This window comes from Pseudophryne corroboree, chromosome 2, assembly GCF_028390025.1.
Source record: "Pseudophryne corroboree isolate aPseCor3 chromosome 2, aPseCor3.hap2, whole genome shotgun sequence".
Classification (NCBI taxonomy): Eukaryota; Metazoa; Chordata; class Amphibia; order Anura; family Myobatrachidae; genus Pseudophryne; species Pseudophryne corroboree.
In genome coordinates this window covers 394,562,872-394,579,246 of record NC_086445.1, presented here as the reverse complement: position 1 = coordinate 394,579,246, position 16,375 = coordinate 394,562,872, and the positions used below count along the sequence as shown (strand labels likewise).

At 47.5% G+C, this 16,375-nt stretch overlaps 1 protein-coding gene across 4 annotated transcripts in view; it reads right to left on the bottom strand.

The window, feature by feature from the left end:
• VWA3B (von Willebrand factor A domain containing 3B) overlaps positions 1–16,375 on the bottom strand; it is a 340,688-nt gene that overhangs the window by 263,865 nt on the left and 60,448 nt on the right. For all 4 annotated transcript variants that reach the window (XM_063953326.1, XM_063953327.1, XM_063953324.1 and 1 more), the window contains exon 7: positions 481–584. In XM_063953326.1, coding sequence (XP_063809396.1) covers positions 481–584 — 104 coding nt within the window. The remainder of the gene's footprint in view (positions 1–480; positions 585–16,375) is intronic.

Sequence of the window (16,375 nt, the reverse complement as noted above, 5' to 3'; positions counted from 1 at the left end):
TTAACAGATATTTCACTAAATACTAAAGTTCTATTAAACCAAGGAACTTGTGAAAATCCTGAAGATATGACAAATTAATTCCTTTTCATTAACCATCTACAAAGTTCAGGAGGGAAACATTCTTCAAAGGAAAAGAAGTATTAGAACTCGAGGGCATACATTGAGACTGGAGGGGGGGGGGGTTCAGGGGAAATTTAAGGAAAAATGACTTCACAGAAAGGGTAGTGGATAAGTGGAATAGCATCCCATCAGAGGTGGTAGAGGCTAAGACTGTAGGGCAATTTAAACATGCTTGGGACAGGCATATGAATATCCTTACAAAGAGTTAAGGTTAAAAAAGGGTTGAGATTGCCTAAAGGATAAAATAAAAAAGGGGCAGACTAGATGGGCCAAGTGGTTCTTATCTGCCGTCAAATTCTATGTGTCTATGTTACACTCTTGCCAGTGCATGCAAACAGCCACACCAATAACTCACTCTACCTGAGAGCTGCTCCTCTGTTGCAGCTTTTGGTATATCTGGATATTCACTATCTTGTGTCATCACTGCGCCCTTCTGTTTATCCTTCTCTGAATACACATGAAACCTATTCAAACAATAATGTATGTTGAAACTGTGTACTCTGTACATACATTGTGCCCTATAATTATCAGAGACAGAGTTTAAATAATTGCTTTCCGTGGGCTACTGAATTTACTCCGATACAATGCAATTTGAAAGTTTACATGTAATCTGTTAACCAAACACTGCAATATAAGAGACTAAGGGGGACATATACTAAGCAGTGATAAAAGTGGAGAAGTGAGCCAGTGGAGAAGTTGCCCATGGCAACCAATCAGCATTGACGTAACATTTATAATTTATAATTTGCATAATATGGGCATCTTCTCCACTGGCTCACTTCTCCACTTTTATCACTGCTTAGTACATGTCCCCTTTAGGGTGGAATTCAATTGTTTGAAAAGTTGGTTGGGTGTCTATTTTTTCCTGTCTATTAGATAGGAAAAAACAGACACCCAACTGACTTTTCAAAACAATTGAATCTCCCACTAACTGTCGGTTGCACTGATACTGCTGTACGTGTAGCCCAATGTCTGACAATATAAACAGAATAAAAGCTAAATGAGCAAATATGCAAAAATAGGAGAAATGTGCAAAGTGCACTGGATTATGGGGCTAATTCAGGTTGGATCACAAATCGCGATCCAACCGGAATTATTACGATCGCCCCACAGGCGCATGCGCAGCAATCGTCCTGCGCATGGGCCCACACTTTCTGCGGGGGATGCAGAAAATGCGATCGCCTCTGCTTATCAATCAGGCAGAGGGTGTCGCGGAGTGTAGGGGGCGGCGCAGCACATGCAGCCGTCGCGATGAACATGGCGGCGGGCCTCCTGCGATCATAATTTCTGCTTCATAAAGGGGGGGGAGGTGGCGGTCAGCATGCTAGGTGGCCTTGCCTTTCGATGGGCGGCCCCCAGCATGCTAGCAAAAGGATTGCAAATTCTGCTGATTAGCAGAATTTGCAATCCTTACTGAATTAGGCCCTATATGTAAAAAATGAAGAAAAATAATATAATAATAATAATAATTTTAATAAAAATAAATAAATATATAATAGAATTAAATAAAAATCCACACAAATCTAAAACTACCAAGCAACATTTTCCAGGACATATATAGTTACATAGTTAATGAGGTTGAAAAAAAGACAAAAATGTCCATCGAGTTCAACCTGTATTATGACAGCTATAGCTCATGCTCTATAATTTTCCTCCTTTAAATGCTGTAACCATGGATATTTCTTTCCACTAGGAATTTAGCTAATCCATTTTTAAACATATTGACAGAGTCCACCATGACTAACTTCTCTGGCAGAGAATTTCAAATCCTTACTGCCCTTACTGTAAAGAACCCTTTCCTTCGTTGTGTATGAAAATTTCTCTGAAAGGCCTCACACTGGAAACATTTCAGAAGTTAGTGGAAAGGGGAATAGAGCAAATCCCAGATAAACTGAAAATGAAACTCATTAAATTGGAAAAAATAGTGATAGAAGATTTAAGGAACTAAGAAAGTATTAAAATCAATAACCAAAAGGAGGAGGTCTGGTTGTCATGGATAAACAAAACTATTAAAATGAAACTACCAGACTTCTTTCAGATCGCACCACCTATACAATTCTTGCCAAAAAACCCAACCTAGATTGAAAGGGCGTTGTTATTGAGAGAATCCATCTGTTTTCAGTTCTGCCTTTATCGTTTTATGCTTGCCAAAAAACCAACCGAAGGCTACATAAATTTTCAGAAGGTCAACATCTAGGAATTCTAACCATAAAATAATATGATCACCTTTACATTATCCACCCCAAGATTCCAGTTTTTTACCATCTACAAAAAATTCATAAAGATCTCAGAAATCCTCCAGACCCCCCTATTCTGCCTGGCATAAACTCCATCAGTTTAAATATTTCTGGATTCATAGACCCTTAGTTTCCAAACAAATAAACTGCACCAGAGACTCTATAGTACTTTTACAAAACATCTTAAACCATCAATGGGGCAACAAATTCCCACAAATACAAGGCCCTATATACTTGCATCAAATGTGTAGAAGACTGTGCACACATACCACTACCTGTGCACTCAATCTGAACTTCAATAGCCCAAGTATACCTTATTATGTGTACAACAGAATACCTTAAACCACAATTATTTCTGGAATGAAGACCAGTTCTATAAACAAAAAAGCGGAACTGCAATGGACACAGGGGCAGAACTCCTGGAGAAAAATGAGCTGCCGACTGGCTCCAGCCCTGAAGGGGGCACCTGGCACCTCCATTGTCCCCTGATCATGCCCTTCCTGCTTTAACAGTCGAGCCACTGAGCGGAGGTGGAGCGCCGAACAGCATCAGTGCTGCCCCTCTGTGACCTAGACTCAGTGCTCACTCGTCTGTGCTGTGTGTGGTCACCGACATTATGTGAGATCCGACCATGACCCTGGCAGCTGGCTGTAGACAGAGGAGCCAGCCAGGAGACAACGTGCAGAGGGTGACGCGATGTAGCTATCTGTGGAGGATGGAATTGGGAAAGCAGCAGGCGCAGTAGTAGGCACTGGCAGTCACACTGTGGACAGGGGGGGGCATGGCTCACACAGGGTAAGGTGGACATGGCTCACAAAAGGTGGAAGGTGTGATATTACTTATAAGGGTAAGGGGGCATGGCTCACACAGGAGAAGGGGGGGGCATGGCTTACAAAATGGGGAAGGGATGATATTACTCACACAGTGGAAAGGGGGCATGGCTCACACAGGGGAAGGGGTGATTTCATTCACACAGTGGAGGGGGGACATGGCTGACACAGTGGCTTTGGGAAAGGGGACATGGCTTACACAGGAGGAAGTGGTGATATCCCACATGGGAAGGGGCACATGGCTCACACAGGGGAAGGGGGACATCATTCACACAGGGGAAGGAGGATATCAATCACACAGGGCAAGGGGTGGACATGGCTCACACAGAGGGAAGGGAGACATGGCTTACACAGGGGAAAGGGGCGATATCATTCACAGAGCGGAAAAGGGAGGGAGCGCATGGCTTACACAGGGGAAGGGGGACATGGCTCACACAGGGGAAGAAGGAAATCAATCACACAGGGCAAGGGAGGGGGGGGACATGGCTCACACAGAAGGAAGGAAGACATGGTTTACACAGGGGAAAGGGGGTGATATCACTTACAGAGCGGAAGAGGGAGGGGGCGCATGGCTCACACAGGGGAAGGGGGACATGGCTCACACAGGGGAAGAGGGAAATCAATCACACAGGGCAAGGGGGGGGGGCATGGCTCACACAGAGGGAAGGGAGACATAGTTTACACAGGGGAAAGGGGCGATATCATTCACAGAGCGGAAGAGGAAGGGGGCACATGGCTTACACAGGGGAAGGGGGACATGGCTCACATAAGGGGATATCAATCACCCAGGGCAAGGGGGGGGGGGCATATATGGGGAAAGGACACATAGTTCACACAAGGGAATGGGGGGATATCACTCACACAGTGGAAGGTGGGGACATCGTTCACACAGGGGCCAGGGGAGGGGGGGTACACAGGGACCCTTAGTTATAATAAAAAGGAAAGACACACCAAGCAGCCACGTGGAGGATGCCACAGCCTGACGCTTAAACACAGTGTGATCATTAAAATTGTAAGTTTTGGTTTTCCTATCGGTGCCAATGTGTGTGTTTTTTTCCCTATCTATGCCAATGTGTGTGTGTTTTACAATAGCGTCAGTAATGTAGGGTATAGAGTGGTCAGTAATGTAGTGTAGGGTACAGAGGGGTCAGTAGTTTAGTTTAGGGTATAAATGGGTCAATAGTTTAGTGTAGGGTATAGAGGGGTCAGTGTAGTAGTGGTGGGTATAGAGGAGTCAGTTAAAAATAGGATTTTAATTACCTACCGGTAAATCCTTTTCTCGTAGTCCGTAGAGGATTCTGGGGTCCACATTAGAACTAGTAGCGGCTCTTGCCACGAGCAAGCAGGCTTTTTGCCCGGGGCGCTGCTACCCTGAGGGCGCCGCCGTGGCAAGAGCCGCTACTAATCTTCCCTCCATCCCCGCTCCCCGGCTCCCGCGAGCGCCATGTGCGCCCGCTGCAGCCGGTGTCAGTGACTGAAGCTAGAGGTCAAAATTGACCCCTAGTGTCAGTGCGGCGCTGCTATGGGAGAGACGTCATGACGTCTCTCCCATAGAGAGGAGCCGGCGCCCGGAGACAGCGGCAGCAGCGGTCCAGAAGCAGGAGCGAGGCTGGTAAGTATTGTTTTTTTTCCCTTTAGGCTTTGAAAGCGTCGCTACTACTGGGGGCACATACAGGGGGCACAGCTACAAGGAGCACTACTACTGGGGGCACAGCTACAAGGGGCACAACTACAGAGGGCACATACTGGGGGCACAGCTACAAAGGGCACATACTGGGGGCACAGCTACAGGGGGAACAGCTACTGGGGGCACTACTACAGGGGGCACAGCTACTGGGGGCACTACTACAGGGGGCACTGCTACAAGGGGCACTGCTACATGGGGCACTGCTACAAGGGGCACATCTACAGGGGGCAGATCTACAGGGGGACTAGCTACAGGGGGACCAGCTACAGGGGGCAAATTAACTGGGGGCAAATCTACAAGGGGGCACAGCTACAGGGGGCAAATCAACTGGGGTCACAACTAATTGGGGCAAATCTGGGGGCACAGCTACTGGGGGCATAACTGTGGCCACGACCCTCCCCTATGAAGCCACCCCTATTTTACGCGAACTAATTGTTTTGCCGGGGGGGGGGGGGGGCGCCAGTGGAAACTTTCGCACTGGGCGCCGCAAGGTGTAGAACCGGCCCTCATTAGTACCATGACAATAGACTGGTCCACTAGGAGCCACTGGCACTATAAGAGTTTGAGAGTGTGGGCTGGCTCGTCCCTCTATGCCCCTCCTACCACACTCAGTCTAGAAACTGTGGAGTCAGGCATCTTCGAGAGGATTTTACACAGATAGTGGCGAGATTCACACCAGCTCACACAATGCAAACCAAGCTAACTAGCTTGAAACATCAGCAACGGCTGAACAATATTACTTACCAAGTAGGGAGGCCAATCCCGGGCCGTTTTTTCAATCCCGGGATTCGGGATTGAGAAACGGTCAATCCCGGGATTCCCGGGATCCCGGGATTGCAGTAGGGATCAGAGAAAGTTGTAGGGAGCAGCGCTGGAGGGAGGGTGTAGGTAGCGGTGCGGGAGGTAGGGAGGGTGTAGGTAGCGGTGCGGGAGGTAGGGAGGGTGTAGGTAGCGGTGCAGGACTCAGGAGGGAGGGTGTAGGTCGCGGCAGGGAGGGTTGGTAGCGGCGCGGGAGGGAGGAAGGCTGTATAGGGAGCACTGACTGCACGGAGGGAGAGAGGGTGGGTGTAAGTAATAGCACTTACTATTAGACGGGCGGCAACCATTAACACACTGAACGCGGTGGCATTATAAATGAAGCGCCGGCCGCCAGCCAACCAGAGCTGGCGGACCGGCAGCCAATCAGGGAAGCGGCCGCAGCAGTCGCTCATGATTGGCTGCCGGTCCGCCAGCTCTGATTGGCTGGAGGCCGGCGCTACAATTGAAATGCCGCCGCGTTCAACTTGTTCATGGCTGCCGCCCGCCTAATATTAGTAAGTACTATTACTTACACAACCACCCTCCCTCCGCCGCGCATGCGCAGTATAATCCCGTGAATCACGGGATTGGATGCTCAAATCCCGGGATTCAAATCCCGGCATTTTTGGGCCCAAATCCCGGGATCCCGCCGATCCCAATCCCAGGATTGGCCTCCCTATTACCAAGTAACAAAACAGTACTTACCAATAACTAAGCAGTACTGAACTAAGTAACCACTGCAGGATCACGAAGTGCTGGGCGAGCGCCCAGCATCCTCTACGGACTATGAGAAAAGGATTTACCGGTAGGTAATTAAAATCCTATTTTCCCTTACGTCCTAGAGGATGCTGGGGTCCACATTAGTACCATGGGGATGAACCAAAGCTCCCAGAACGGGAGGGAGAGCGCGGAGGCTCCTGCAGAACTGATTGACCAAACATCAGATCCCCAGAGGCCAAAGTATCGAACTTGTAGAACTTTGCCAACGTGTTTGACCCCGACCAAGTAGCCGCTCGGCAAAGCTGTAAAGCCGAGACACCCCGGGCAGCCGCCCAGGAAGAACCCACCTTATGAGTAGAGTAAGCCTTAACAGACGTAGGACACGGCAATCCTGCCGTAGAATACGCATGCTGGATAGTAAAACTGATCCAGCGAGAGATTGTCTGCTTAGAAGCAGGACACCCAAGTTTCTTGGGATCATACAGGACAAACAGAGAATCCGATTTTCTGTGACGAGCAGTCCTCTTCACATAGATTTTCATAGCCCTTTCAACATCCAAGGACTTTGATGAAACTGAGGAGTCAGTTGCAACTGGCACCACAATATGTTGGTTGATATGAAATGCCGACACAACCTTCGGAAGGAACTGCTGACGTGTCCGGAGCTCAGCTCTATCTTCATGGAAGATCAAGTATGGGCTTTTACATGACAAAGCCCCCAACTCTGACACACGTCTAGCAGAAGCCAATGCCAACAAAGTGGCAGCCTTCCACGTGAGAAACTTGACCTCAAACTCCTTTAGAGGCTCAAACCAGTCCGACTGGAGGAACTGCAACACCACATTAAGATCCCAGGGCGCCGTAAGCATCACAAAAGGAGGTTGGATGCGCAGAACTCCATTCAAAAAGGTCTGAACCTCAGGGAGGGCAGCCAACTGTTTCTGGAAGAAAATGGATAGGGTCGAAATCTGGACTTTATGGAACCTAATCTCAGGCCCATATCCACACCTGCTTGGAGGAAGAGGAGAAATCGTCCAAGTTTAAACTCCACCCTAGGAAACTTCTTGGATTCACACCAAGACACATACTTTTTCCAAATGCGATGGTAATGCTTTGACGTTACTCCTTTCCTAGCCTGTATCAAGGTGTTGTATCGGCAATATTCAACACATCCCTAATAGCCTCTAACATCAACTGCACCCCTTTAGCAAGAGATGCGGCCCCCCTGAGCGCATCCCCATCACCGTCTGCCGGGTCAGAATCGGTATACGTGTCATCTTGCATAATCTGGGCAAGGACACATTTGTGGGAACCTACAGAGGGAGGCCCTGAGGTAACAGAAATGGACTAAACTGCCATAGAGTTCTGTAAAACCTGAGTTGCAGATTCATTCTGTGCAACCCTAGTAGAAATCTGAGAAATCATAGATTTGATAGAGGATAACCATTCAGGCTCCCTTGCTGGTATCTGCGCTAAAACAGTGCAATCCTGATTACATGGAATGAGATCATCCTGAGAGGACATATCCTCTGCAGCATATGATACAGAGTCCCTGGACATAGCTAAATGGAGACCCCAGACACACACACACACACACACACACACACACACACACACGAGGATAGACAGAGTTTCACCCCCAAGAATGGCAAGAGAGACACAGATATCGGAGCCAACCCACACACAGAGCTTTCAAGGTATAGGGAGACTCCAACCAGCGCTGACTGTGCACCTTAATAGGTTACACAGTCTGTACACAGCCTCCCCCCCTTCTACAACCCCCTGATACCGTAAGATGTAGCTGGAGTTGATATGGAGAGACTGCTCTTCACTGACAGCGTTTCTGCAGGCAGGAAAATGGTGCTGTATGCTGCTGGGTCCGCTCTGAGGAGAAGCTCCGCCCCCTTAATGGCGCAGTCTTCCCGCTCTTCTGGAGATTATACTGGCCTGAGGAATCATGCTGGCAGCGATCCTGGGACCCTGACAGGCTTAAAGGTCAGTATAGGGTGTAGCCGATGGCTCAGGGCACCCCTCACAGCGCCGCACTATGTACCGCTGAGCCCCGGAGCGCAGTTAGTACTGCGCTCCATACCCTGTTGCCGCCATCTTCACATCGGCTCCCCGCTTGCTAGGGGGGCCGGTGACTGACTCGCCACTGATCTTCTGGCTCTGTAAGGGAATGGCGGCATGCTGCCGGGGTGAGCGATCCCCTGTGGCGGGAAACGTTCGATTCCCTCAGGAGCTCAGTGTCCTGTCAGTGGAGATAGTGGCTCAGACCCCGCAGGGGTCTCAAAGATCTACTATTACAGCTAAGTGCTGTCCCTGCGATCTCTAGAATCACTTTAACCCCTCACCTACGATCTCAAGCATCATAACACACCTTGAACCAATTCCTAAGTACTGGTCTCAAACCAGTAGGAATTCAGAGACTCTCTTTGATGGTTATTGTTTTGTTGCAACTTTTATGACTTTTATTATTTAATAAAAACCGTGACGTCACCTCCAGTTGTCGTGGTCACGCCTTCGGGCATTGGTGTTGCAGTTCCTGCGCATGTCTAGGAGTCCCATCTCACCTCCTAAGTTCAATTACCTGTCAGCCCCTACAACTGAGGCTTCCAGGTACCAACACCAGCCCTCAGTTGTGCCAGTAAGCACTGACCTAATGGAGCTGGTCGGAGATCAAGTCCAAGGGACTAGGCCAATGTAAGAACCGGCAGCCCACCTTGAACATCAGGTGGCTGCACAAGGCCATGTCATCCGATGTCTTAAGGACCTCTCCTCCCGGCTGGATGAAATCCAAGCAACCCTCCGTGGGTCAGGGGCGTCCAGTGTGCCAACTGCAGTACCTACGGTGGTATCCCCACCCGCCATACCCATTTCTGCTCCACGTCTCCACTTGCCGACACCTACTAAATATGACGGATCCCCAGAAGGCTGCAGGGGTTTCTTAAACCAGTGTGAGATCCACTTTGAGTTGCAACCTGGAAGTTTTCCTACAGACCGCACTAAAGTTGCTTATATCATCTCTCTTCTCAGTGGCTCCGCCCTCGACTGGGCATCACCATTATGGGAAAGATCAGATATGCTGTTGTCATCCTATTCTGACTTCGTGGCAACATTTAGACGCATCTTTGATGAGCCAGGTCGAGTGTCATCAGCCTCTTCTGAAATCCTCCGGCTATGTCAGGGGACACGAACTGTCGGACAGTATTTAGTTCAATTCCAGACTTTGGCATCTGAAGTCTCCTGGAATGAGGAAGCTCTCTATGCAGCTTTCTGGCAAGGCCTGTCTGAACGTATTAAAGATGAGCTCGCTACTAGAGACTTGCTCTCAAAATTGAATGGGCTCGTTTCGCTCTGCACCAAGGTTGACCTAAGGTTCTGTGAAAGGGCTATAGAGCGAGGTAGGTCAACAGTTCATAAGACTCCTTCTGCTCCTCCTCCTCGCCAGCCATCTCCACCCAAAGACCTATGCAGATAGGTCACTCACGATGGTCTCCAGCTGAGCGTAGAAGACGTCTATCTCATCATCTTTGCCTGTATTGTGCTGCACCATCCCACCTCATTAACGCCTGTCCTGAGCGTCTGGGAAACTCCAAATCCTAGCCCGCCAAGGAGAGGGTCGGATAGGAGCAATGAATTCCTCTCCATCTTCAAGTGACTGTAACCTCTCAGTTTCTCTTCAGGTGGCTCAACGTACCAAGAATCTTGTTGCCTTGTTGGATTCTGGAGCAACCGGAAACTTTATAACTGAGAAGTTCGTTAAGCAGTGGTCTCTACCCACTTAGAGATTGTCATCTCCTATATTTTTAACCGACGTGGACGGTGGTAAGATTTCTGATGCAGTGATTACCTCCAAGACCCTACCTATCCGTCTGAAGGTAGGGGTTCTGTACACTGAACTGATTTCCTTCCTGGTAATCCCAAGGGCCACGCATCCTGTATTTCTAGGCCTCCCATGGCTTCGTTTGCATAACCCTCAAGTTGATTGGAGGACTACTCATATCCTAGCATGGGGTCCTTCTTGTTCTGAGACATGTCTACATAAAGTGCTTCCAGTTTGCAAATCTTCTTCTAAATTATTATTACATTTTATTTATAAAGGCGCCACATGTGTTTCGCAGCGCCGTACAAAGGACAGTACAGGGAGACAAACATAGCATTACAGTAAATAAATAACAGGAAGAGAGTACAGGTAAAATAGAGCACCACACGTTCTAAAGACATAATACAGCTAAGATGTAAGTATTGATGGAGTGCTCATCGTACTACTAGAGGCTGATGGCCATAGAGATGAGCCTTTACTAGCAGTATAAAGATGGTCGTTGAGTAGGGGAGAGCTGCAAGTGAAATGTGTCGAGACGAGGGCTTAGATAACAAGAGGAAAGAGGGCCCTGCTCTGAAGAGCTAACAATCTAGTGGGGAGGGGCGACAGACAGATGACAAGAGGTGCAGGCAAGTGGGAGGTAGCCTGATGGCAGTATGCAAGCAAAGCTGAGATGTTCACGGCATGAGGCAGAGGGGTGGAGGCGCGGCTTCAGCACTGGGTTAATCTCCTGATGTTCCACCTTCTCCATGTCAGGATTTCACCGATGTAATCAGCAAGTCCTCAGCCAATATTCTTCCTCCCCATAGAGAATGGGATTGGCCTATCGATCTCATCCCAGGGAAAACTCCTCCTCGTGGATGCACGTATCCACTGTCGTTGCCTGAGACCCACTCCATGGAAGAGTATATTAAGGAAAATCTGGCTAAAGGGTTTATCCGGCCTTCATCTTCCTCAGCTGGCGCAGGCTTCTTCTTCGTAAAGAAGACAGATGGCGGCCTGCGGCCTTGTATCGACTACCGGGGTCTGAATGACATCACAGTGAAAAATCGGTACCCTCTGCCGTTTATTACCTAGCTGTTTGACCACGTCAGTGGAGCCACCATTTTTACATAGTTAGATTTGAGGGGTGCTTATAATCTCATCCCAATCCGGAAGGGTGACGAGTTGAAGACCGCGTTTAACACCCGTGACGGACATTACGAGTACCTCATCATGCCTTTCGGACTCAGCAATGCTCCTGTGGTATTTCAACACTTCATGAATGAAATCTGCAGGGTCATTCTCTATCGATATGTTGTGGTCTATCTCGATGATATCCTTATCTTTGCGAATGACCTGGAGGAACATCGGTTCGGGGTGAAAGAAGTTTTGTCCCGTCTCCGTACCAATCATCTGTATTGCAAACTGGAAAAATGCGTTTTTGAAGTTAAATCCATCCCATTCCTGGGGTATATTGTGTCCGGTTCTGGCCTGGAGATGGATCCCGAGAAACTTCAAGGTATTCAAGATTGGCCGATTCCTGTAACCCTCAAAGGCATCCAGAGATTTCTAGGTTTCGCCAACTATTACAGGAAATTTATTAGAGCCTCTCCACTATCGCAGCACCTATTACTACGCTCACGAAGAAAGGTGCTAACCCTTCCAAGTGGTCAGAAGAAGCCGTTCAAGCCTTCCATCAGTTGAAACAGAGGTTCATCTCTGCCCCAGTATTGAAACAGCCAGATACTAGCTCACCCTTTACCCTGGAGGTGGATGCCTCTTCTATCGGAGTGGGCACAGTTCTGTCTCAAAGATCCAACGATGGTCATCTACATCCCTGTGGTTTCTTCTCTCTGAAGTTTTCTCCGGCCAAGCGTAACTATGCCATCGGTGACCAAGAGCTTTTGGCTATCAAACTGGAAGAGTGGAGATATTTGTTAGAAGGCGCTTCTCATACCATCACCATTCTGACGGATCACAAGAACCTTTTGTATTTAAAAAAAACGCTCAATGTCTCAAACCTCGTCAAGCCAGGTGGGCACTCTGTCTTCAGATTTGACTTCAAAACTTTTTTTTGTCCTGGGTCATGGAATCGTAAGGCTGATGACCTTTCCCACTCTTGGGAGCAAGAAAATGAGTCTGAATCTACTGACAAGCATTAGATTATTGATCCAGTGGTGTTCTCCACAGTGAGGATGGACTCTATGCCCCCATCAGGGAAAAGTTTTGTGAAGCCGGCTCTCAGAAGGAAACTCTTGCATTGGGCACATTCCTCTCGCTTCGCCGGACATGCAGGCATTCAGAAGACCTTAAAGTTCGTTTCCAGATCATACTGGTGGCCGACCCTGAAGGACATTACTGAGTTTGTTGCGTCATGCCCAAAATGTGCTCAACACAAAGTGCCTTGCCAGTCACCCGTTGGGCAACTGGTTTCGTTATCTGCTCCTCATCACCCGTGAACCCATTTATCTATGGATTTCGTCACGGATATCCCTATGTGTAATAAATTCAACACCATCTGGGTGGTAGTTGACCGGTTCACCAAGATGGCTCATTTCATTCCTCTCACCGGTCTTCCATCAGCTTCCAAGTTGGCACAAGTCTTCATTCAAGAGATCTTCAGATTACACGGTCTTCCGGAGGAGATAATTTCCGACAGAGTTGTTCAGTTTGTGTTCAAGTTCTGGCAGAGTCTTTGCCAGGCTCTCCAAGTCAAGATGAAATTCTCTACAGCCTATCACCCTCAAACCAATGGGCAAACTGAGAGGGTGAATCAGGACTTGGAGGCCTTCCTCCGTATCTATGTATCATCTTCCCAAGATGATTGGGTTCAACTCCTCCCATGGGCTGAATTTTGCCACAACAATCGGTACCATTCCTCTTCTTCCTCCACACCATTCTTCACCAACTATGGGTTTCACCCAAAAGTTCCAGAGTTCCAACCGCTTCCAACAACATCGGTGCCTGCAGCTGATAACACGCTTCGGCAGTTTTCAGATAACTGGAAGAATGTTCGAGCAGCTCTTCTGAAAGCGTCCTCCAGGTACAAGAGATTTGCGGATAAGAAACGTACGGCAATTCCTGCTCTTAAGCTTGGCGATTGTGTCTGGTTGTCTACAAAGAATCTAAGATTGAGGGTCCCAAGCATGAAGTTCGCCCCCCGCTATATCGGACCTTTCTTGATTGAACAAGTCATTAACCCAGTGGCCTACAAGCTCCAGCTACCTCCATTTCTGAAAGTTCCTAAATTTATTCCATGTTTCACTCCTTAAGCCAGTAATTCTGAATCGTTTTCATTCAGCGCTTCCCTCTGCTCCCAAATTCCAGACTCAACGTGGTGTTGAGTATGAGGTCGCCAAGATCCTAGATTCACGCCTCAGATATGGTCATCTTCAATATCTGATTGACTGGAAGGGCTATGGTCCCGAGGAACGTTCCTGGACGAATGCATCAGATGTCCATGCTCCTAAATTGGTCCGGGATTTCCATGCCAGATTTCCTCGGAAACCTAAGAAGTGTCCTGGGGCCACTCCTAAAGGGGGGGTGCTGTCACGATCCAGGTAACTGGACGCCATTTTCTACCAGTTAGGTGTCTCCTGAGATTGGCTCAGCATGCCAGGGCCGGGGCATAATTATGTTTTGTCTTACATTTCATTTTTGTGTTACCCGCAGCGCTGGCTCAGCGGCCTTCTTAGTGTTTTCACTTAGCTTAGTCTGGCGCTCTCAGCCCCGTCGCAGCCGTCACCGCCGCACCCGCGATCTTGCCGCATGGAAGCTGAGTGTGGCATCCTCTATGTGACGCAGCCGCCGCCGTCATCCCTGTGGCCGCTGTGCGTATGTGGGCGAGCGTGGAGTCTTTGTTGTTTGGCACATGGTTCTTTCCCCTTCAAACTCTGTCATGGGCGCAGCCATGTTGGATAAAGTCACATGTCATTCTTCTCACCAATCTGTGTCTAATTGTCAGCCAATGCCTGCGCACCAGCAGGTATAAATATCCTGTCCCAGCACCCAGGAAATTGTCAGTGCTTCAATTGCCTTTTCAGTGATTCCAGTCTTCAGCTTCACTAGAGACGCTCCTGTGATTATACTCTGCAGTGTAGCCTGCTTCTCCTGTGGTTACACTCTGCGGTACAGACTGACTCCTCTGTGACTATACTCTGCAGTGCAGCTTGACTCTCCTGAGGATATACTCTGCGGTGCAGCCTGCTTCTCCTGTGATTAACCCCTGTGGTGCAGTCTGACTCTCTTACTATTGCACCCTGCGTGGGCAGAGTATATGCCTTGGCTTCCAGTAACCTTTCTCCAGCGGGATTCTGTTCTCACTGTTCTCAAAGATCTACTATTACAGATAAGTGTTGTCCCTGCGATCTCTAGCATCACTTTAACCCCTCACCTACGATCTCAAGCATCATAACACACCTTGAACCAATTCCTAAGTACTGGTCTCAAACCAGTAGGAATTCAGAGACTCTCTTTGATGGTTATTGTTTTGTTACACCTTTTATGACTTTTATTATTTAATAAAAAACGTGACGTCACCTCCAGTTGTCGTGGTCACGCCTTCGGGCATTGGCGTTGCAGTTCCTGCGCATGTCTAGGAGTCCCATCTCACCTCCTAAGTTCAAGTACCCATCAGCCCCTACAACTGTGGCTTCCCGCTACCAACACCACACCTTAGTTGTGACACCTCCAGACCATATTCTCAAAGTAAACTGGTACCCATTAACTCTGGATTATGAGTTAAAAGATCTGCTATACAGTAAGCCAGCAATAACTGATAGAAAGGAACAGACTATAAAATATACGGCTAGCTACAACTCAGACTCAACTCTGTCCACGAACCAACAAAGTAATGGATACAATTTTTGCAACAATTGCGTGGGATGTAGAAATATAGGACACATGATCAAGAAACCCATGCCTTATTCAAATCCAACATCAACACCTTCAAAATAAAGAATCACATCAGTTGTTATACATATAGACTCAAATATACTAGAGTGCCATGCAGACGCCAATGTGTGGGCCAGAAAAAAAAAAAAAGAAGAAGGGCACATTTATACAATATACGTAGAGGCCTTAATACGTACTTGCCTACCTGACCACCTCCATGAGGGAGAAAATGCGCTGTTCCTGGACTTTCCTTGTAATGTATGATTGCCATCACCTGTGGTGAAACAACTTTCTTATCAATTAACTAGCTCACCACAGGTGATGGCAATCATACATTACCAGGAAAGTCCAGGAACAGAGCATTTTCTCCCTCATGGAGAGGGTCAGGTAGGCAAGTATGCCTTAATAAATAGCTCCTCTAACCATTTTCATTTAAAACATGGAATAGTTCCCATTGATCTGAAATTCCATGGAATCTAACTAGGAGGAAACTTTAATGAAAAAAAACAAATAGACGCTGAATCCATTTATAAACTCAAATGCATACCTCCCAACATGATCCTCTCCAGGAGGGACACAATGCTCTGCTCCTGGACTTCTCTCTTAATTTATGATTGCTATCACCTGTGGTGAAACGCCTTTCTTATCCATTCACCTGTTCAAAACAGGTGCCAGCAATCATACATTAAGAGAAAAGTCCATAAGCAGAGCATTCTGTCCCTCCTGGAGAGGGTTATGTTGGGAGGTATGCAAATGTCTGGTACCATATGAATTCAATACAGATTTTGATCTAGGTTCATTCCTCAGGTATTAATGGTAACATTGATACACCGCTTGTATTTCTACAGAATTTTTTCTAATTTATTTTTTGTTACGGATAACTTTGAGAGACAGGCTATAGGCTGGGATGTTACATCACCTACTATATGTATAGCTGAGGAAAAAGATTCCCCCTTTTTTATACATATATTCATTTTTCTCACTTTTCATTAGTCAACTCTTGTCTAAATATTATACACTGCTCAAAAAAATAAAGGGAACACTTAAACAACACAATGTAACTCCAAATCAATCACACTTCTGTGAAATCAAACTGTCCACTTAGGAAGCAACACTGATTGACAATCAATTTCACATGCTGTTGTGCAAATGGAATAGACAACAGGTGGAAATTATAGGCAATTAGCAAGACACCCCCAATAAAGGAGTTGTTCTGCATGTGGTGACCACAGACCACTTCTCAGCTCCTATGCTTTCTGGCTGATGTTTTTGTCACTTTTGA